At 54.2% G+C, this 21,844-nt stretch overlaps 4 protein-coding genes and 1 non-coding gene across 6 annotated transcripts in view; 3 read left to right on the top strand and 2 right to left on the bottom strand.

Annotated features, from left to right (window-relative positions):
* Positions 1-2,578: 2,578 nt before the first annotated feature.
* VPS37D (VPS37D subunit of ESCRT-I) lies at positions 2,579-5,177 on the top strand. The gene is made up of 4 exons (XM_027446029.3): positions 2,579-2,875; positions 3,590-3,761; positions 4,095-4,177; positions 4,331-5,177. Exons 1-4 carry the CDS (start codon positions 2,615-2,617, stop codon positions 4,814-4,816), a joined length of 1,002 nt encoding a protein of 333 aa, XP_027301830.3. The 5' UTR covers positions 2,579-2,614; the 3' UTR covers positions 4,817-5,177.
* Positions 5,178-11,163: 5,986 nt separating this feature from the next.
* Positions 11,164-12,287, bottom strand: DNAJC30 (DnaJ heat shock protein family (Hsp40) member C30). Its single transcript, XM_027446033.3, has one exon. It carries the CDS (start codon positions 12,285-12,287, stop codon positions 11,658-11,660), a length of 630 nt encoding a protein of 209 aa, XP_027301834.1. The 3' UTR covers positions 11,164-11,657.
* On the top strand, positions 12,280-17,477 carry BUD23 (BUD23 rRNA methyltransferase and ribosome maturation factor). The gene is made up of 12 exons (XM_027446032.3): positions 12,280-12,436; positions 12,544-12,581; positions 12,681-12,776; positions 12,963-13,045; positions 13,139-13,235; positions 14,056-14,152; positions 14,482-14,532; positions 15,131-15,216; positions 15,433-15,478; positions 15,764-15,825; positions 16,876-16,965; positions 17,112-17,477. Exons 1-12 carry the CDS (start codon positions 12,389-12,391, stop codon positions 17,164-17,166), a joined length of 849 nt encoding a protein of 282 aa, XP_027301833.1. The 5' UTR covers positions 12,280-12,388; the 3' UTR covers positions 17,167-17,477.
* On the top strand, positions 16,327-16,462 carry LOC113840079 (small Cajal body-specific RNA 20). The gene has a single exon (XR_003492786.1). It is a non-coding gene; the product is annotated as a small Cajal body-specific RNA 20 (non-coding RNA).
* A 317-nt stretch (positions 17,478-17,794) lies between the features above and the next one.
* Positions 17,795-21,844, bottom strand: part of STX1A (syntaxin 1A) — a 111,180-nt gene continuing 107,130 nt past the window's right edge. For both annotated transcript variants that reach the window (XR_011804263.1, XM_072026103.1), the window contains exon 10: positions 17,795-21,151. Coding sequence is in view for 1 of the 2 variants with exons in the window: in XM_072026103.1 (XP_071882204.1) it covers positions 21,074-21,151 (78 nt within the window). In the remaining variant the exon portion in view is untranslated. The remainder of the gene's footprint in view (positions 21,152-21,844) is intronic.

Genomic DNA, 21,844 nt, shown 5'->3' with positions numbered 1-21,844 from the left:
GGTAGTGACCTCCAGCTCCCAGCAGTTCAATGGCAGCTTTACTTTGCACAGTTCCGGTAGCCAGAGTTGGTTTGAGGTGACACCTTGTATTGGGCTTACATGGCAAGGCTGTGGTAGCAGGGGAGCTGCAGAGAATTGAGAATGAAATTGAGAATGAAATTCTCAATTCATTGAGAATTCAATGCAGGGTTGAATTCTGAGAGAAGAGCCCATTAGCTGTCCCATGTTAGAGAGGAGCAGGTTTGAGATGTCTCCAAAAGGACCTGCCACTGAACAAAGCTGAGCTAATGAGCAATGCTAGTACTCTGGGGGAGTACTCTGAAGGGGAAAACTGCTGTGAAACAACAGCTGGGACAAAAGAGTAAGAAAACAGGGAGAAACAAACCTACAGACCCCAAGGTCAGTGTAGATGGAGGGCAGAAGGTGCTCCAGGTACCAGAGCAGAGGTTCCCCTGTGGCCTGTGGAGAGGCCCCTGGTGGAGCAGGCTGTCCCCCTGCAGCCCATGGGTCCCACATGGAGCAGATCTCCACGCTGCAGCCCATGGAGGAGCCCCCCAGTGGAGCAGGTGGATGTGGCCTAGAGGAGGCTGCGGCCCATGAAGACCCCCAGCAGGAGCAGGCCTCAGGCTGGAGCTGCAGCCTGTGGAGAGGCGCCCACGCAGGAGCAGGGGCCTGGGGTGAGCTGCTGCCCGTGGGGGACCCATGCTGGAGCAGTTTGCTCCTGACAGATGGGCCCCATGGTATGGAGCCATGTGGGAGCAGTACTTGAAGAGCTGCTGCCTGTGGGCAGCCCCCGCAGGCTCAGTTCAGGAAGGACGGCGTCCTGTGGGAGGGACCCTGCATGGAGCAGGGGCAGAGAGGGACTGAGCAGGAGAGGCAGAGACAAAGAGACTGACCTTGCCAAGGTCAGTCTCCTAATAAGAGGGTGAGCTTCTCTGATGAAACTGGTGGAAACTGGTCCTGTGGAATGGGCAAGATCCAAGGAGCAACTGAGTATGCGCAAAGACAAGAGGTCAAGTAGCGGTGACGAGTAAGAGTCATCAATCTTCATCCCCACGACCCCTGATGACCACCACCAGAATACACTGCACAGGCGCAGATGGGAGGAGTTTATGGAAATGACTTATTGGAACTAATTTTAATACGAAGCGAGGACAGGTTATTAATATGTATTGGTGTATTGTGAAACTTCATGCATATGTAACTCTTTACTGCATATAACCAAGGCAAGTTGCTGAATCAGGGGCGCACGACTTTGGCGGTACTACCCCCCGTGCTGCCCAGCGCTGAATAAACATAACTACTTTACAATCTTACTGATTGTGGAGTCTGTTTTCCACAAGTCAAAGCCAGGGATAGAAGAATGGGGGCTTGCTTAATCATATTAATGATTTCTAAATAAAACAATCGTAATTATTAAAGCCAGGAATGAAAGAATGGGGCCTTACTTAATTGCTTTAAAATATATATTGCTGAGTGTCTTTGCTTACTACTGTGCAAATTAACCAAAACAAGGAGTCTTGGGGCCCCTCACAGAAGATGTTTCCTGACAAAAATGAGGAACCTGTCTCAAAAACTAGCTGAGACCGACCTTGTGGTTTGGACAAGAGCCAAGGAGCAGCTGAGTCTGTACAAAGGCAAGGGGTCAACTAGTGGTGATGAAGAGGAGTTATCAGACTTCATCTCCACAACCCCCGGATGACCACCACCAGAAGGCACTGCGCAGGTGCAGATCAGAGGAGTTTATGGAAATGACTTATTGGAGCTAATTTTAATATTGGGATGGGTTATGAATATGCATATATATAGGGAAATTCATGCATATGTAACTTTTTACTGCATATAACCAAGGGAAGTTGCCGTGTTAGGGTCTGCATGCGTTTGGGAGCTATTCCGCCTGTTCCTAGCACCGAAATAAACCACATACCTACTTACAACTTATTTGCTTTGAGTTATAGAGTTCTTCCGCAAGTCACACAAGCTGCAGCGTGCAGATCTGCTCCATGTGAGACCCATGGGCTGCAGGGGGACACCAGGGGCCTCTCCACAGGCTGCAGTGGAACTTGTGCTGCATGCCTGGAGCACCTCCTGCTGCACTGACCTTGGTGGCTGCAGGGTGTTTCTCACTCCTCTCTCTCCCAGCTGCTGTTGTGTAGCATTTTTTTTCCATTGCTTAAATGTGCTCTAAGAGGTACAGACAACCTTGCTTATTGGCATGGCTCTAGCCAGTGGTGGGTTCCTTTTGGAGATGGCTGAAAATGGACCTTATCTAACATAGAGCAGCTTCTGGACTTTTCTCACAGAGGCCATCCCTGCAGCAGTCCCCTTTCTGCCCCATCTCCCCTGTACCCCTCCCCTCCTCGCAACAAAATTCTTGCCACATAAACAAAACAAGCATGCACAGAGCAGGTGCAGTGCGGGATGCAGACAGCAGGTGCAGCACGCACACAGCGAGGTGCAATGCAACACAGGATGCTCACAGAGGGTTCAGTGCAGGATGCACGTAGCGGGTACAGGAAGCACACAGCGGGGTGCAGGATGCACAGAGCAGGTGCAGCAGACACACCGCGAGGCGCAGTGCAGTGCAGCGCAGGAAGCACACAGCGGGCGCAGCATGCCCGCAGCCCATCACAGTGCGCGGCGGAAGCGCCTTGATCCCGGCGGCCCCGTTAAGGCGGACGGGGCGGGGCGGAGCTCCGGCCGCGCGGCTCCCGGTGCCGCGGTCGGCAGCGGACGGCGGGGTGTCCGGCCAATGGCCCGGCCCCTGGCGCCCCCCGAGGCCCCGCGCTGCTTCGCGGCGCTGAGCACGGTGCAGCTGCGGGCGTTGCTGCAGGACGAGCCCCGGCTGCAGCGCGCCGCCCGCCTCAGCAGGAAGGTAGGGGCTCGGCGGGGCTCGGAGGCGGCCGGCAGCTCCGTTCGAGGAGCGGGGCTGGGCGGTCCGGACCCCGGCTCTCTTTGGCCGGGCACTGGCCGGCCTGGCGTCCCAGCCGCGCCGCCTCGGTCGCGGGGGAAGCTTTGTTCGTGTTCGCGGCTGCTCCGGTGCCGCTGCTGCCGCCGGGAGGGGTGGGGCAGCAGCCATCGCACCCATCGAAAACCTGAGCGTGGTCAGAGCCTCTGCCCCTGCTGCTCTCGCTGTTGAGGCAAAGCTGCGATTGCAGGAGAATGGCAGCAAGGGAGGAAACGGCCGAGGGATGTGCCGCGGCCCGGGGGCAGCAGTTCCCCGCCTGGACCCCTCCCCCAGCTGTCCATTTTAAAGTTAATGTAAGCCTGTTTTCAGCATACTTCCACTTGGCCTGCTCTCCGCTTTCCATGGGTGGAAGATGTGTGTGCAGCAAAAGGGGGTGCCTCTCTCCTGACGTCCTCGTTAGCTAATGAGGCCTTTCAGGAGCTGTGACTCGCTGCAGAAGGGAGGCTGGGTAGGCCAGCTGTGAGCACTGCTAACCTACAAGGTAACCTATCCTGTGCTGTGGATGAATTTTTCCTAGGACATGCCCCTTTTGAGGCAGAGGAGATGGTGGGGACGGGGGAGGTTTTGTGGCTCAGAGTGGCTTCAGCTGTGCCTCCTGGTGTGAACCCTGCATCCCCATAGTTTCAGAGTCTGCAGCTGGAGCGGGAGATGTGTTTGGCATCAAACAGTACCCTGGCCAGGGAGAACCTGTCCCTGCGCCCACGGCTGGAGGATGGGAAGGCTTCCTTAGCCATCAAGTACCAGGAGCTACGGGAGATACAAGAAACATGCTGGGACAAGCAGCAGCGCCTAGGTGAGTGGGGGGTAAGACAGAGCTGTGCAGGGCTGGCTGGCATGTCCAGAGAATGCTGCATTAACAGGAAGGCCGGGGTGGGCTCAGCACCCTCAGACGTGCGTGGGGATATGGCCCATTCATGATCAGGAGTGGTGTAAGGTGTAACTGGTGCTCAGCTGCCATGGTGAGATACAAGTTCTGCTGTGAAGATGGCTCCAGGGATGTGTTTGGGGGCTTTTTGTTGAGGAGGGGAGAGCTCCCCTCATGCTTGGGAGTGGGAAAGACCACAATCCCAGCAGTGGGGACATCTGTGGGGAGGTTTTTTGTCAGCTCTATCCTTTCCCGGCACAGAGACGTACCTGGAGAAGTGGAGCCCACAGAGTGCCCTTGGCCAGCTCCAAGCCAAGCTGGATGCCTCCGAGGCAGAGTCAGAGGTAAGTCAGATAAGGCCCCTGTGCTACTGCCCCTTCCTCACCTGGGGCCTGTGCCCTTCTGTGTGCAGGACCCTGGAGAACAGTCCAGGGGCTCAGCCACCTGGGCTCCCTCCATGGTCCCGCAGCTCTCATTGCCCACTGCCTGTCCTGCAGGCACAGATGGAGCAGTTCCTGGCCCAAGACCTGCCCCTTGATGCCTTTCTGGAATCCTTTTGCCAGAGTCGCACACGCTCTCACATCTGCCGGGTGCAGCTGGAGAAACTGCAGGAGCTGCTGCAGAAAGGCAGGGCAGACAGGGACCCTGCAGGCCCTGTGGGGTGCCCAGGTGTCCAAGTCAGCCCAGCGCCAGTCCGCCTTGCTCCTCTGTCGAGCAGAGCAACCCCCAAAGACCTCCATCTCTGCTATCACCTTGTGCCTGCCTGTCTTATCTCCTCAGAGGCTGTTGCGCCCTTTGCCATGCCAGCTATACCTCTGAAATGCCATCTCCCAGCCCTGGGAAAGCAGCCATCAGTCCCCTGCCCTGACACCCCTATGGACTTGCCCTTGCGCCTTGTCCGACATGTCCCCCTGCTCAGCCCCCGTCCTTTCTGCGTGCAGCAGCTGCCACACCACCAGAAGCAGGAGCCACCACACCGATAACAGAACAGGGACAGGACTGTGCCCTGTGGGCTGCATGGTCTTGGCCAGGGAGCACGCAGGGGTTTCCACAAGGCCCTGAGGGGCTGTGGTGGCTGTTGAGCACGTACAGGGGGTGGGTACTTCTGGAGAAGGAGCTGCTTGGCTGAGGATGCGGTGGGGTAGTAAGTGTGGCCAGGCAGTAGATGCTACACTTAGTGAGCTGTTGGGAGGGAAGATATTTCTGTGTCCACAGCAAGAGGAACAGTGATGGGAGATGGGGGTGGGGGTCAGTAGAACCCAGGTGGGTTGGAGGAGTCAGGGAAGAGGGCTCAGGAGCTCTGGGTGCCACATGCTTTCTAAATAAAGACTTTTTTCCATGCTCTGTGTTCTCTTGTTGGCCTGTCTGTGAACAGATGTACAGGAGGGGTGGGGAGGAGGTGCCCTGGGGGGGTGACACTTGCCAGGTTTGGAGGTGACCCTAGGCAGTGCCCTTGTGCTTGGTCCAGTCCATCAACATTGTGAGGATAGTGAGGGTGCAGGAAGTGCAGGTCTCTCCCCAGCCCTGCAGTATTTTTAGTACACGTTCCCTATCCACCCTCTTGCACTAGTCCTGGCTCCCCAGGGACTCCTCTGGGAGTCTTTAAACTCATGCAATGGATGGTGAGACAAAGCTGGGAGGAAGCAGGGTAGTCCTCAGGCAGCCTACTTGCTCCGTGTACTGGGATGTCTCTTGTGCTGGTGTGTTGATGCTGTTTCTAGCCTTTGATTTGCTTTCAGGCTCTTATGCTTTCAATCCATGTCTGGTTGCAGGGTTTTTTGTTTGTTTTCCCCAGCTGTCTATCTACCCTCCAGGTAGGAGGCCCTGTTGTGCAGACAGCTTAGAAATCATCCAAAGAAGCACAGGGCTCTGGCTTCAAAGCATCCCAAAATATGGACTGTAGGCTGGTAGTGCTTGATCACCCCCTTTGCCATGCAGCCAGGGAGGAGATGGGCCGTACTGCTACCCTCACCCATAGTACCCCACCCCATCATCCAAACCCCTACCCTCACCTGTGGCATTGAGGCCAGTCATTCAATTTAACCAGTTCAAACAGGTTTAAGACTAAGACAAATCAGAAACCAGCCACCGAGATGAATGCTGTTGCTTTATTGGCAGGCCAGAAGATTGTGGTGGCTGGAATATTTGTTGTTTTGCGGAACACTTCCTTCTTTCCAGGGTCCTACCGTGCTCGGTTTGTGCTCATCCCTTCAACAAGTGGTGCCAGGACATGGCTGACTGCTGGTCAGGCTCTGGCTTGCCCCACGACACTAATGTGACCAGGGAAATAAGGGGACTGAGTAGGAGCACATAGGAGGCCAGTTTAACTCTCAGCTTTACTGTAAGAAAGGTTCATGCTACAGATCTCAAGAAGTTGCTATTCCTCCAACCCAGTGCCCTGAGGCCAGTGCCCAGGCTCTGGCCAGAGACTCTGTGCAGGACACATTGGCCAAGGGTCCTGGCTGTGGCCTCATTATCCCTCACTACAGTGTTTGCACTGTTTCTTTCACCCCACAGACCATTATTTGCACCTTGTGCAGGCATGGAAGGACCTGAAGCCACTGAAGCGCAATGTTACCACACCCAGCTCCCAGAGAAGGGAAAGGGCCCGGCAGGTGCCTTGGGCATGGTGCTGAGTGCCTAGTGCTCTCTTGCAGTACCGCCCATGGCACTGCAGGGAGGATGTGCACAACCTGTCCTGGGGGACCTTGTTGGCCCAAACCAGCATCTTTTAGAGGGTAATTTTGGTCTTTGCTTCATCCTCCTCACTGTGGCCACTGGCCAAGTCCTCTCCTGGAGCAAGCTCCACGTAGGGCCACCTCAAGGCTGTGTCTGGCAGGGGCTGGGATGCACAGTGTCCTGGAGCCCCCCAGACAGCCATCCAGGCTCCCTCAGGGGCTGCATGGGAGGCTGCCTGAGATGACTGGGAGCTGTGGGAAAAGCATGGGGACATGGGCCCAAGTGATGAGCATGTTGAGCTATGCGAGCTGTGAACGTGCACACAAGAGGGGGTTCTGCTGGGCAAGCACAAGGCTTCTCCTTAGGGATCTGGATGCTCATTTGGGAGAGGAAGGCCATCACAGCTCTTGAGGAAAGGCACTTTCAAGACAAAAACACCCCAAGGAAATGGTACGAGGATAGAGCATGCCAGAACCCAGATCCAGACACCTGTGTGGGTTGAATGTCAGTAACACTTATAAGCTGTGTCAGTTCCCTGCAAGATGGGACTAGAATCAGCCCTGGGATGGGCGCTAGAGCATGTGACCATTGAGGAGCCAAGTCATCCAAAAAACAGCCAGGCACAAATGGTCAGTCTTTCTACCCAGTCCCTGCCTTGCATGGCTCCCCAGATTGGGCATTCCCAGACAGTGCTGCATGGGTTTATCAGCAGCTCCAGAACAACCTGCCCTAGCCCAAGCAGCTACTGAGTCACCTTACAGTGAGTGCCAAATCTGGTCCCATGAGTGAATCCTCAAAGTGAGCAGCTACCTCTCCCAAGTCCAGGGAGGTAGTGTCTCTATCTTTCTGAAGGTAACAGTCCAAAACCACAGTGATTCAGGAGCCTTTGCTGAGTTGCAGTAGCCCTGGGTGGCTTTCTGTCTGTAGGAGTCCTGCAGCACCCCTGGGTGCTGGCCCCACTCAGTGGTATGACGTGGCTAGGCCCTGGCACCCCAGTAGTCCATTACCTTTCTTCATCCGAGGCCGCCTGTCAGACTCTGGCACAAGATTAATCTCCTGCGCTGAGGAGATTCTTCCAAGCCACAAACCTGGAGCTGGGTCTATCCAGCTTGGGGTCAGGGCAGTGGTCCTGATGGGAAACACACACAGGGTTAGTGCAATGCATGCCTCTGGAGAGCACAGCACCATTGGCTGCCTGCCTCTTGGCTCCCAGAGTACATGGACAGCGCCTTGCCATTCTGGCAGCTCCTGTCCCTTACACAGGCAGACCTGGGAAGACAAATTCCTGCACAGAGCCACAGGATGGGAGCATCGGTAATAGGTAGGAGCTGGCAGAAGCAGCAAGGGTCCTGCTGGGGAGGACGATCCTCCTGTGACTCTCCTTACTGTGCAGTGAAACTTTAACCAGCACCCATGCCCCACGGGGCCACCGCCCACCACCACAAGGCCTGTTGGGGGGGGGAGGGGAGGCAAAGAGGGGATTTACCTCCACTTGCCCCAGGGAAGAGGAAGAGCTGCTACTGTGTGTGGAATGTGCCCCCACATTCATTCCTGTGCCAAACTGGGGAAAGGTGGTCTGGAGCGCAGGCCCTGCTGGCTGTGACCTCTCTGCCCTCCCCCCCCCAGCCAGGTAGGTGAGCAGCAGACCCAGCCTGGGAGGGAGAGGAGACCAGGCAGAGAAGGGCTACCCCTGTCAGCCTCCCAGAGACCTTTTGAGACACAACCCTGCTCCGCTGGACGATAAAAAAGCAGGATGGAGCTGGCCAGCAAGTGGCATAACCACAACAAAGTGCCCCAGCTGGGCCTCCCTGCACAGCAGATGCTGAGCTGGCAGCTGGGCTGTTAATAGGGAACTCCATTAACAGAGGAGTTACCACAGGGGAAGTTGCTGATGGGAAGCTGCCTCACCTGTCCCTACAGCTGCAGGTGCTGCCAACCACGCAGCCCTTCCCCAGGACCTTTCACTGGGGCCCAGCAGCAGCAGGGCTAGGGTACAGAGGTCTGCCCAGCAACTCCAGGGCAGGTGAGCATTGGGGCTGCCACCTTGGTGCTGTTCAGGACCCTGCTCACACAGCCTGCTCCTTTCTGGGCAATGCCCTGACCTTGAAAGGTCTCAGGTGGTGGCAGGCTTAATCCAGACTTACCTCAGTTTACCTGGAGCTTTCATTCAACTTAGTGTAGCAACAGCTAAACTCTGCTTTTGTCCTGTTTCCTCCCCTTTTCCACCTTAAGCTTCTGATGTTGGCAACTCACACAATCCCTTGCCATTACACCACTGCTGTCACAGTTAGATACTGATGGATTTCCTCTGGCACTCATAGCAAAGGTACCCCACAAGGACTGTGCTCACTTGGCTAATGGAAAACCAATCACCCCTGGCAGCTTTCCATTAAGGAAACAACTTGGGAAAGAGGAGAAATATTAAACATGATGACAGTATTAACACAAGACAATGAAGATGTAGAAACTTTGTTTTCTGGGAGGTGGCAGTAGGTCTGTGAATCTGGACTACCTCCAGCCAGTATGTGCCTGATCCAAAATCTATCCCAGAGCAGCAGAGCACTCAGGCCCAACCAGTACGGAGATGGTGACCTGGAGACCAGTGTCCTGGTTTCAGCTAGGATAGAGTTCATTTTCTTCTTAGTAGCTGGTATAGCACTGTATTCTGGACTTAGAATGAGAATGTTGATAACACATCGATGTTTTAGCTGTTGCTGAGCAGTACTTACTCCAAGTCAAGGTTTTGCCTGCTTCTCATACTACCCTGCCAGCAAGGAGACAGGGTGCACAAGAAGCTGGGATAGGTCACAACCAGGACAGTCAAAAGGGTATTTCATAACTTATGGCATCATGCTGAACAATAAAGTTAGGGGACTGCTTGGGGAATGGCTGGGCATCAGCAGATGGCGAGCAATTGAATTGTGGATCATTTGGTGATTTTTTGTTGTTGATTACTGTTTATTGTTTTTTGTTTTGTTTTTTTTTGTTTGTTTTTTTTTTCTCTCTATTAGACTGTCTTTATTTCAGCCCATAAGTTTTTGCTCTTTTCTTACACTGCCCAAGCCACTCACAGTTAGGTACATAGATTAGCTCAGCGTTGGCGTCTGGATGCTTCACCCTCCGATTTCAGACACAAGCATCAGGCATAGAGCAGGAGAGACAGATGGCTTATAGGAGTGCTTCTGTATCCCCAGCGTTAAGCAGGGAGCACACTAACTAGTCGCAGTTCCTCCTGTTCTGTGCAGCACCAACCCACTCCCTGCCTGCAAGTTAGTTCATGGCTGGATACAGGGCTTGAACAGCCCACAGCCCTGGGCCTCGGCACTATACACAGGAAGATCAATGTTGAAGACAAGTGTTTGGCAGGGCTGCCTTGAAAAACCTTACAACCCATACCAGGAACTAGAGATGTATTCCTGTACAATACCCACTGCTTTGCATAGCTGTTGCCAAGCTCTTCCAGCCTGCAAAAGACTATTACTCGCCAAACTCTGACTGGGAAACAGCCTCTGGTCTTTCAAGAAACTTGCCTTACAGCACAAAAATACATCAGCGACGGCACTAGCCAGAGCTCTAGAAGCTTTCAATTCATAACCAAATTTGAACACCAAGCTCCCTCTGCCCTTCACATGTTGATGTTTCAGGACTATTATCCCACAAAGAGGGGGTGGAACAACAACCAAAGAGGATCCTGGAAAGCCCTCTATGTGCTCCCAGGCTGCGTTTCTCCAAACACGCAGCACTTTTGAGCGCCTGCAGTTGGAATTAGTAAAATTATTTCCGGAAGAGGAAAACTCTCCTATAGCAGCATATACCCTGCACCAGTACACATTACACTCTGACATGCTACTGCATAAGGCTCAGTTCAGTATCATGGAACTTCAGAGCTGGAAAATGTTAGGTGTTTTCCTTTCACAAGTTTATATCAGAAGAAAACATAACCCGGGGTCACTGCAGTGAGAGGGGAGGGCTCAGCTTCTGCACAGAAGGCGTAGCCAAGCCCAGCAAATATAATGCAAAGCAATGCAGACAATACCTTTGGCATGCTAAGCATCGCAATACCATGTTATAGCAAGTTTCATTCTCTTCAAATAGTACAGGTGAAACTTTCATCAAAGGAAACACAGAAGCTCTTAGAGACAATATTTAGTTCCTAAAACACTCTGTACTTAAATAGGTAAATACTCTTATATGCAAATGATTCTTAGACACATGTAAAGCACAAATAACATCACTCAGTGCCCAGAAGCGTACCACTGCAGCCATAAAGGCCTGTACAAGATAGTCTTGTGCAAAGTTCCTAACAAGCCCTAGACAGGACAGGCTGTTCTGAATACCAAAGTATTTTGGGCATCCCCAGGTGATGTCATATGCTGACTAGGACATGGTTTCATTCTTGTAGGATGAGGTTTCATTCTTGTAAGGCTGCTGAAGCTGAAATTTCTGTACTTGCCACAGAGTGAGGCAAATCCTGAATGGAGACAAAGGCAACGATGAAGTCCGGAAACCAGTGCTCCCAAAATGCCCCAAATATATAGTAACAAGTGTGAAAGCATGGAGGTGGCTAGTTTCTGATTAACGGAAAACCACAGGGAGCCATTAGTCAGCATTGGCAAGAGCATCTCCTACGAACACACACAGCACACAAACACCATTGTCAATCATTTAATCTCCACTGAGGCTCAAGAGAAGACATGTGGTTCCCACCAGGGTCAAAGAGCAGCACTGATGGTGGGGACATGTCAGAGTCCACAAACCAAGGTCCACGAACCCGTCAGGCACAACATCTGCAGGTCATACTAGCAGAAGGGGCACACTGCAGCCTCTGGAAAAGGGCCCACACGTGGTTCCCAGTGGTCATATGGAGTCTGCAGGTCACACTTGCAGAGGTAACATATTACAGACACATATGGTGGCCATGCACTGTCTCTAAAGATCATGGCAGAAGGGACAGGTCGCAGTCTGAGAAGTTGCGCCCACATCAGTGCCTGCTGATCACACACTATCTCTGAAGACCACACTGGCAGAAAGGACATGTCACGGCCTGAGGAGCTGAGCCCAGGCATGAAGTGGGTGCAGGGGCCCTGCCCACCAGTGAGCTCTGTTGTCCTGTTGCAGTGGTGGAGCTGGGCTGGTGCCCACACGTTACTTGAGGCTGTAGAGCAGGACAACGCCCAAGAAAAAGAGGAGCCCAACCGAGAGGTCGGAAACGAGTTGGAAGCGGCCTTGGGCCGCTGCCTCCTCCCGGCGGAGGCGCAGCTGCTCCCGCCGCGCCCGCAGCATCCGCTCCCGCTCCAGCTGCTCCCCGTAGTGCGCGCGGTAGAAGGCGTCGAAGTCGAAGGGCGGCGGGACGGGCCCGCGGCGGGAGGAAGAGGCGGCGGCGGAGCGGGCGGGCGGCGGCGCCGGGGTGAGCGGGCGGCCCGAGGGCTTGGGGGCGCCGCGCACGTCCTCGCGGCTGAGGACGCCGCGGTCGTACTTGCGGCGCAGCGCGGCACTGCCCAGCACCAGGTAGGCCTCGCTGACGGCGGCGAACCGCTCGGCGGCGGCAGCGCTGCCCGCGTTGCGGTCGGGATGGTACCGGAACGACTGCTCGTAGTACGCCGTCTTGATCTGCGCCTGCGTCGCCGTGGGCGGGACGCCCAGCACCTCGTACAGGTCGCGGCGTGGCCCTAAGGCCTCGCCGCATCCCTGGTGCCCGGCGCGACCCGGCGCCAAGCCGAGGCCCGGCGCGGCGAGCAGCAGGCGCCGCAGGCGACCGAGCGCCGCCGGCTCCATCGGGCCGCGCCGCCTCAGCGTCCGCGCGCCGCCATCTTGGGTGCAGCGCGCTGTGCGCCGGCGCCTGGCGGTGACGTCGGGCAGTGCCGGCACGCGGCAGCATGGCGGGCAGCGGGCGCCGGCCCGAGCACCGCGGGCCGCCCGAGCTGGTGAGGCGGCGGGGCCGGGGCCGGGGCCGGGGCCGGGGCCGGGGCCGGGGCCGGGGCCGGGGCCGGGGCCGGGGCTCACGCCTTACCCCTCCATTCTCTCGTTGCAGTTCTACGATGAAGTGGAAGCGCGGAAGTACACGCAGAAGTACGGCGGGGCTGGCTGGGCTGGGCTGGGCTGGGCTGTGGGGCCCGGGACCGGCCCCGGCGTGCCCCTTCCTGAGCCCTCCCTTGCTCTGCATTGCAGCTCCCGGGTGATGGAGATCCAGGCGCAGATGTCGGAGCGGGCCGTGGAGCTGCTGGGGCTGCCCGAGGACCGGCCATGCCTCCTTCTGGATGTGGGGTGAGGGGGGCCCAGCGGCAGGGTGGGGATTCAGCCCGGAATGGCGCCGAGGGGGGCATTGGGGCCCCATAGCGCTGGTGTCTGCTGCGGACTAACAGAAGGGGATGTCACTGTTGTGCGATGGCTGTCCTAGAGCATTGTTTGGCAAGGCTTGTGATCTCTGTTACCACCCCTTCCTCCCTTCAGCTGTGGCTCTGGGCTGAGTGGGGATTTTATCTCTGAAGAGGGGCACTACTGGATTGGCATGGACATTAGCCCTGCAATGTTGGGTGAGAGGCCCCTCCTCCCCTTTAGCTCTCACTTCACCTCAGAGGTGATTGCCGAAGGCATGAGCTTGGTACCATGAGGTGTCTTCTGTGCAGATGTGGCTGTGGAGAGAGAGGTGGAAGGAGACCTTCTTCTTGCAGATGTGGGTCACGGCATTCCCTTCAGGCCTGGCATGTTTGATGGCTGTATCAGGTGAGTTTGTACACCTAACCAAGCTCTCCTGATACTCTACATAACTACATATTTTGTATTGTATACATGGTCTGCTTATGTTGCATAACAGACGACTGTCCTTACCTGTCACTCTGTTTGCTCCATGCCAACTTAACTCCAGCTCTTTAGGACAAGCTGCTGAGATTCTAGATTGTAGAAGCAGCAGTTTCCAAAGAGATGCTTGTATGTGTTTTGTGGTAGTGAGCTGGGAAGAGTATTGAAATAAATAAAGTAAAGTTGGGGATAATGTCAGGATAGTTGAGACATGCACCTAGGATGAAAACCTAAAGTATTCCTGTGACATTGACCTAGGGACTGACCTCACAGCTGAGCTTGATGGTTGATTTTGAGGTGAAGGGGAAATAAATAGTTCTCTTAGAGAATACCTCATAATGGTACTGGACAGGAGTAGGGGCTGTCTGTTACTGATCTGAATCAGTTTGGGATTGCTCATTGTCAAAAACTTCATGGTTGCTTGTGGGCTATGCCAGGGTCCCAACCAGGCATTGAATTATTTGAGCACCTGGGCTGGGGGAGATGTCTGGTGTTTTTGTTGCGCTTGAATAAGCTTGAATAACTGCTGTACTATGTTGGGTTGTGGCATGGCTTAGGGAGTCTCAAGAGGGATTCCTGTAGTGTCTTGACTGCAGAGTGGAAGGCAAAGTTACATGGAGAAAATTAATTAGTTTCCCTGATGCCTAACACATGTTTAACACTGAAAGGAAGCTCAAAGAGAGGTTATGGGCTCTGCTAAAGAATTGATGGCTAGGTGTCTTGAGGGTCTTGCTCTCTTTCTCAGTATTTCCGCAGTGCAGTGGCTTTGTAATGCTGATAAGAAGTCGCACAGTCCTCCAAAACGCCTTTATCAATTCTTCTCAACTCTTTATACCGCCTTGGTAAGTGTCATGCTCTCTCAGTCAGGCCTCTGCCTATTTTTGTGTCGTCACTGGTGCCTTTTAGGAAGACTTTTTAAGTAAATGCTACTGAAATATAAGACTAGCAGGAGCACCTATTTCCTGTCTGCATTCCTTTTTGCATGGTGCCCTGTGTTTCTGTAATCCCTGCTGTTAGCTTTGTGCCCTGCTGTGCTGTGGAGAAGCTGACTCTGCAGTCTGAGCAGCTCTGCTGGGAGAGTTCTCTAGGAGGTTTTAGGAGTTGGGGGCTAGGGAGTGGGTGACCAGAGGGGAACCCTTAACAGGGTTGTGACTGACTTTATTTCCCATAGGCCCAAGGATCCCGAGCCGTCCTGCAGCTGTACCCTGAGAATTCAGAACAGGTACAAGATATCACTTGGTGGGGAAGAGGAACAGGCAGAGCAAGGCAGAAAACTTGTGTGCTGTTTGAGGCTTTGAATGCATGGTATTGGCCCACATCAGTTCTGTGTCTCTGTCCTTCCTGCCATCCATAAAGCTCTGCAAGAGCCAGGAAAAAAAAACAACAATAAGGAGAAAGCCCCACACAATTTCTGCCGCTTCACAGTTTGTTTTGGACTGAGCCTTAAAATCAAAGAAATTGACAGGACTTGATCTAAATGTGCTGTGCTAGATTTTTGCCTGTGTGACTGGGTTTGAAGACTGGGCTGTACTTGTCAGCACTGTACTATGATTCCCAAGGGCTGGAAAATCCAGCCTTGTATACCTCTCCTGGAGAGTCTGCTGCTCCACTGAATCCAGGCAAGGTGGAAGAGCAGGGAGAACAAAAAAATACTGCAGGCTGCTGCCTGGACAGAACTGCAGAGCTAGGGGCTTGGTGTAGGGTTTAATAAAAGCAGGGTTGACCTGTCTTGTGCATACACAGTTAGCTGTGACTGAGCCTAGAAGTCTCTTGGGCTTTGCTTGTGGGTGAATAACGTTTGCATGTTCTTCTTTTTCCAGCTGGAGCTCATCACGACCCAGGCCATGAGAGCTGGCTTTACTGGGGGAATGGTGGTAGATTACCCCAACAGCACCAAAGCCAAGAAGTGAGTCCTGTCTTTCTGTGAATGGTCAATGTGTGGGGTGAAGCATAGCCTCACCAGTGATTTTTACAAGCTGTTTTTCTCTTTCCCACAATTCAGTTCTGGGCAGAGGTGACAGTTCAGATCTGACTCAAAAATAGAAGATCTCAGTCTTGCTTGGGGACTGGGAATCACATGCTGAATGTCAGCTTCATGTTCCTCATATTTTTTTCCCTTCAGGTTCTTCCTCTGTCTCTTTGTTGGGGCTTCTGGCACTTTACCAAAGGTGAGGAACTTTGCCTAGCAGCAGAAATGCCTTCCTGACTGCTGGATAATGTGGAAGAGCTGTGAGTGAGCAGGAGTCACACCAGACAACTGCATATGCAGATGTGGCTTCACTCTTACGTTTCTTGTTCTCATCTGGTTTCTGTGCCACAGTTTCTGGGAGATCTGTTTACTCCTGTCCCAGTCCCTCCCCTTACAGAGCGCTGTGTTTCCCTTAATTTATTTAGATGGCAGTGAGCACTAGCTCTGTCTGCACCAGGTGAAAGTTCCTAATTTTGTTCTTCAGGGCCTTGGTACTGAGTGTGCTGATGGAGAAGAGCTACAACAGGCAAAGTTCACCAGTGAGAGGTATTGTATGTGGGGTGAAGTTTCAAGTCCTCCCCAATTTCAGGGGATGTAAGTGCTCAGTTTTGCGGACCACAGTGCTGCTATGTGTGAAGTGGTGGGAGGGAAGGGACGGAGTGTACTGGGAGGACTGTTGGCAGCCCGGATGGGCACTGCTTTATCTTACTGAAGGGCCCCAGATAAAAGGAATGTAACAGGTTGGATTGACTAGAGGGCTTTGCTATGGCATCAGGGGGCTGCTGTTGATGCTTACCCTGGAACTTCAGCTAAGCATTCAGATAGAGGTGCACTTCCTGTCCAGCACTCAGCTCTTCGTCTCAGCACTGTAGTATAGGTTGGTGGTGGTGTGGTGTTTTTTGTTGTTTGTTTGTTTGTTTTTGTTTGTTTGTTTTTTGTTTGGCGGGGAGGCAGGCTGCTGAAACCTGGTGTTCCCTTCTATCCTCTGTCAAGTTCTTTGCTGTCTGACTGCGCAGCTGTGTCCTGTGTGGTTTCTCCTGCTGGTGAGGTCTCCTCCTATAGTAGTGGTGCAGGGAAGAGCCCCCTCCTGCAGCCAGTGGGAGAGACAGAGAAAAAAAACAGAGGAAAATCGTCATGGCTGCTAGCAGCTGGTGGCTGCCATGTTTTCCTGCCTCTTACACTGCTGTGCTCTGCTTGCTTAGTCCAGGGGGTACTTCATCTTGGAAGGCAATAGCAGAACTGGCAACTTGTTGGGAAGCCAGAGGCTTTGTCTGCTTTGTTCAGAGTAGAGCAGACAAGGGGAAGGTGGCTGTGCTTAAGCACGCTGCTGGTATGTCACACGTGGCACAGAGGAGTGCTGGTCTGCTGCAGCCTGTGGAGAGTAGGTGTCCCTTGGCTCAAAGCTATGGTTGGTGGTAGCCTCCCTCCTTCTGTGTGTCTGGAGTTGGACCGTGTGGGCCTTGTCCACAGTGCTGCTGAGCCTCTTTTATCCCTGGGGAGTGGGAAAGCACCTGCTGTTTTTATGAGGCATACCCAGGTCTGGGTAGAAATCTTCCAGGGCATAGAGGTGTTCCTCCCCAGCTGCTGTCTCTGTAGGACACGGTTCAGAAACACCAAGGGGAAGTCTGTGAAGAAAAGCCGGGACTGGATTCTTGAGAAGAAAGAGCGCAGGCGACGACAGGGCAAGTAAGTTTATCTGGGTCCTGCCTCAGCTGAGGTTGACTGTGCTAGACTGGCTTGCTGTCTGTCACCCATTCAAACTCCTGCCATGAACTAGCTTCCTTTCCCCTCCCTGTGTATCGCACTGAGTTGTTCTCTGCTTTTCTTCACAGGGAGGTACGAGCAGACACCAAATACACAGGTCGAAAGCGCCGCCCTCACTTCTGAATTGCTGTGGACACTGATGATGTGGAAGACGGTGTGTTGGCCTCTCCAGTGAGCCTCCTGTGAATGGCACAGATGGGCACCCCAGGCCTGGGACTTGTTGGAACAGGTCACTGTGGCTCTTGCAGGTGTAGACTGGCTCAGGTGCAGCCAAACTGCCAACTGCAAAGCTGCCAGACCTGTTTTCTCTGAAGGCAGAGTGGCACAGAGTTCTGTCCAATTGGTGTCTGCCATGCCACTGCTTATCTTCCCAATGGGGCAGTGAGCCAGAACATTATATCTAGCTTCTTCACTAAACAGTCAACAAGTAAGAAGTGTTGCTGGTCTCCTGTGTTGTGTTCTTAGTGCAGGGGAGCTGAGGTAGAAAACAGCACCAGGTTTCCTATCAGCTTCCCCTCTGCCTGCAGGCAGGTAGCCAGGCAGCATAAAGGTGTGTGTCCCATGAGGGCTAATCTTCCTCTAGGCAGAGTGGCAGAAATGTTATCTGAACTGTGGTGATTCCTCCTGCATCCACTTCAAATGAGGTCCACCCTGTATGCATTAATGCTCTGAGGGTGTTGGAATCTAAACTGCAACCATTGCTGCCTGTCGCTCCCTCCCTTCCCTTTAAATAGAGGTGCCAGCCTAGAGCTTTACAGTTACAAATGTTTATTCTACATAAAAATTCCACAAAATGGGAAGCTGTTTTGCACCCAAAGCTTTGGGAGAAGGAAGGGAGGTTAGCAGGGAGGGAAAAAGGTGAAGGAAAAAAGAGGCAACAATACAGTGTCATCCAGCCCAGTGAGACAGAGCAAGCCAGGGTCAAGATCCACATAGAAAACAAGGACACTTAGCTCACAGTACAGCAACAGTACAACTCCACAGAGGGTTTAGAAAGCCTTCAAGTACATTACTAAAAAACAAACAAACAAAAAAAAACAACTAATAAAAATAAATCCCCAATCCCCAATTCAAGTGCTAGCTGTGTGTGCCCCACACTGCTTATAGAATACTGCATCAACATGCTCATGGTGCTAGGAGGGCAGGTGGCGCTTGGAACAGAGGTGTCATAACCCAAAGGATAAGTGGTCCGAGGTTGGGGGCTAGAAAGAAAAAGTGAAATGTTTCCTCAAAGCACAACCACGCTATTGGTGATTCAGTCTGTACATGCAATGACAGGCAGGTAAAAAGGAACTGAATGGGGCTTCCCATAGTGCAGGGGTAATTATTGCACCAAAACACCCTCCCCTCACAGCGAGGACAGTGAGAGACAGCGTGCAGGGCAGTGAAGGCAGCATGCTCCTCTGCCTCTATCATGTCAGAGCATGCAGCCATCACTGCCTGCATGAGCCCAGCGAAGTGCCAGTGGCAAAATCAGTGCCATCTGGCTCCTGCTGCTGGCAGTGGTGGTATCAACAAGGAGCAAGGGTCAGTAACCACACCAGTGCTGTTCTTGGCTTTGTGCCTTGACGGGTGTGGGTACTGACATCATCTGAGCTTGTATCACAGAAACCATTTCTTGGAAGAAAAAAGAAAAAGTCCCCTTGAGCTAGCAGTGGACATTGCTGTGGGGTCAGAGCCTGAGATGAACTTTCTTGCCTGCCTGCCTAGGAGCAGCCTTACCAGTAGTGTTATTGCTTCCCAGAGGAGGGGGCCTAGTGCTCTCACTGGCTTACCACAGCAGTGTTCAGATTGCAGTGGCAGGCACCAGCACTGGGGCAGAAGCAGCAGGCATTGTACATAACCTCCACCTCTCTCTCCTGTAGCCAGATGTGCCCACAAAGATGTGCCACTGGCTATGCCAGTGCTTGCTTTCTACTCTGGAGGGGTCTACAGAGCCTGCCTTCCCCTGCTTGCAGGGGTCCCAGTGCCCCAAGCTACTGTGCTGAACACAGGCTGCAGTGATGCAGCTAATACTAGATGTCACAGGACTGTGAAAGAAGGGGACTGTGGTCTTGGATGTTCTCATGGCCACAGGTGCTGGGGGCTTGGGCTGGGCAGGATGGGGGACTGGGCTGGACGCGCTCCCCAATGGTGACCGAATGCAAGTAGGGTTGTGTTGTGGGACCTTTGGTAATATTGACGGGGAGGGCTGTGCTCAGGGAAAGCAGGACTGTGTCCTGGCTACAGCCTGCTGTCCTGCACCCTACACCTGTGGGCACACTGCACAAGGCAAGTGCCAGTGCTATACTAGCCAGGCAGGATGGCGGAGTGCTGGGTGGGAGCAGGGCTCAGCTCCAACCAGGCCTGCCCTCGCCCTTCCACTCCAGCTTGCACGCCTTAGCCCTCAGGGAACATGGAGGTGGGGTGCACTCAGCTGCCCCTGATTGGAACAGTGAGGCAGCATGCTGCCTGCAGCTGCAGTAGTCACTGCCATCAAGTGCCCCTTTTCTGCTACCAGCATCTGGGCTCACGTCCAGCCTCCACCCCGGTGCATGTCTGCAAGCTTGGCACCAGCACCTACACTGCTCGGGCTCCTCCACAGTGCTTTGGGATTTCATGAGCCAGCCAGAGCACCAGACTCTCCTGAGGAATATACGGGCTGACACCTGCTGTTGGACTGAGGCAGCAGCATGGAAGTAACAGGATGGTGGCAACAGGGCCCCTCTGAGCTGCCAGCAGGCAGTATGGGGCTGACAGCTGACAGCATGGGGCACCTAGGTGCAGGCACAGCAGCCCACAGTGTACAGGTGTCTCCCAGATGGTCCCGGGGAAGAGCAGGCAGCAGGACACTGTGCCAGAAGGAGGTGGCAGGCAGATGCTCAGATGTGGCAGAGGTGGAAAGAGAGGTCGGGCCCTGCCCTGCTCAGGAACTGGTGACGGAAAGGAGGAGAAAGAAGGCTGCTACTCTTAGCTTGCAAGGTGTGGATGCAAGCCTTTGCTGCTTCCTGGGACTGTGATAGGAGAAAGCCCCCCTGCCTCCAGCCCCCAGCCCAAGGGTGCATATGTGGAGGAGTCAGGCTGGGTAAAGCCTTGCTCCCAGGTAAACACCACCTGGGGCTGTGGGTGTCAGAGCTGTCCTCAAACTCTGACAGCTTAAGCCCAGGCCTGGGGACAGCAAGAGCCAGGGCCACTGTGTGCCACAGCTGATAACAGAACAAGGAGGATTTGGAGCAGGGCAAGCAGCCAGTGGAACTTGGTGGCCTCAAACCACCTGTGGCCTCTTGCCCTGCCTGAGGTGCAGCACTGAGCCCCATGTGACTGTCCCCATCCCTAAGCATCAGAGATGGCCCCAAGCAGCACCACTGGCCAGCAGCAGCAAATCCAGCCCGAGGCACCTCCTGCACTGGGGCAAGGGCTTGCACAGGGCAGAAGGCAGCTCCACCACTAGCAAAGCAGCAGGAATGGAGCACTGCAGCTAGGCATGGGCATGGGGGGAGGGGACGGGGGGGCGGGCAGAGCCTGGCAGAGTGTACCCCTGGGGAAGTGCCCCATGAGTGAAGCAGCCTGAGGAAAAGTGTTTTGCAAACACTGATGTGGCTGACAGACACAAGAGCTCTGGCTGAAAGTGATGGGAAAAGCTGGGGAAAGTTGACTGGGCTCTGTGCTCCTGAGGACTCTACCCATCATCGGTCTCATCTTCAGGTGTGACTAACACAAACTGTCTAGCACAGGAAGAGCAGCAGTGCCCAATGGTACCTCTGTCCCCACCTGGTCCCAGCCAGCCTCTCAGGCTGGTGCAGTGATGAGAGCTCAGGTTTTCCCCATAGGTCCCCCTCACGCCCATCACTGTCCCCTGCACCCCGCCTGCACCTCAAGGCTGGTGCTCCCTCCACACAGACGTACCGCACACACAGCATCACAAACAACCATGCATTAGAAACTGAAATGCTGCTGGGAGGCTCCGGGGGCTGTGTGGTTCACTCCGGTGTGGCTGCAGCCCCATGGCACGCGTGGCTCCATCCATCACAAACAGTCCCGTGGGGTGAGTCTATCCAAAAATACCGCCAAAGGTGGAGGCAATGACAATACCCAGGATCACACAGCAGATAATGATCATGATCTTCTTCTGCTCAGGTGTTGCAGCACCGGCAGGGAGAAAAGGGAGAGGGGACCATGAGTGCCAGGGGTAAGCTGGACCCAAGAGCTGGGGCCTGCGATGTGCCCCATCCCTGTGTGTCTGTGGTGGGCTCTGATCAGCACCAGGCGAGCCAGACAGGCTCTGGCCATCGCTGGGACATGGCTGGGTACCCAGGCTCCCTCTTCAGCACTGGACTGGCAAACCTGGTGGCCCACTGTATCCCCTGAGCTGCTAAACTGCTGCAGAGACATAGGAGCATGCTGGTAGGGCCAGGCTTGGGGAATGGGACAGGCAGCTGACACTGCGCTTGGGGTCAGAGCTGTAACATGCCTTTTTCTACCACCTTCACCTTGTTTTGGCAAGGGACATGGATCCCACATCTAGCCTGGCCCATGGAATCCACCCTGTCCCTTCTCCTCCCACCAATGAGCACTCTTGCCCCATGACTCATTGACAGTGCTCAAGGAGCCCCCTTACAGAGCTCTGCCTCAGTCCATGTCACCAGCAGGACCCATGCTGCACCCAGTGGTGTGGAATATAGTGCCTGAGTACCCACAAGGCTGCACTTTGCTGCCTGCTCCTTTGTGTAAGCAGCAAGGCAGGCAGGGATGCCAGGCTGGGACCTGGTCCATGGACAGTGTCAGAAGTGCATGCAGGGGAAGATATGACCCAGCCAGTGCC

This window comes from Anas platyrhynchos, chromosome 20 (genome assembly GCF_047663525.1).
Source record: "Anas platyrhynchos isolate ZD024472 breed Pekin duck chromosome 20, IASCAAS_PekinDuck_T2T, whole genome shotgun sequence".
In the NCBI taxonomy this organism is placed as follows: Eukaryota; Metazoa; Chordata; class Aves; order Anseriformes; family Anatidae; genus Anas; species Anas platyrhynchos.
Note: the sequence above shows the minus strand (reverse complement) of the source record. Positions and strands in the feature narration are given on the sequence as shown.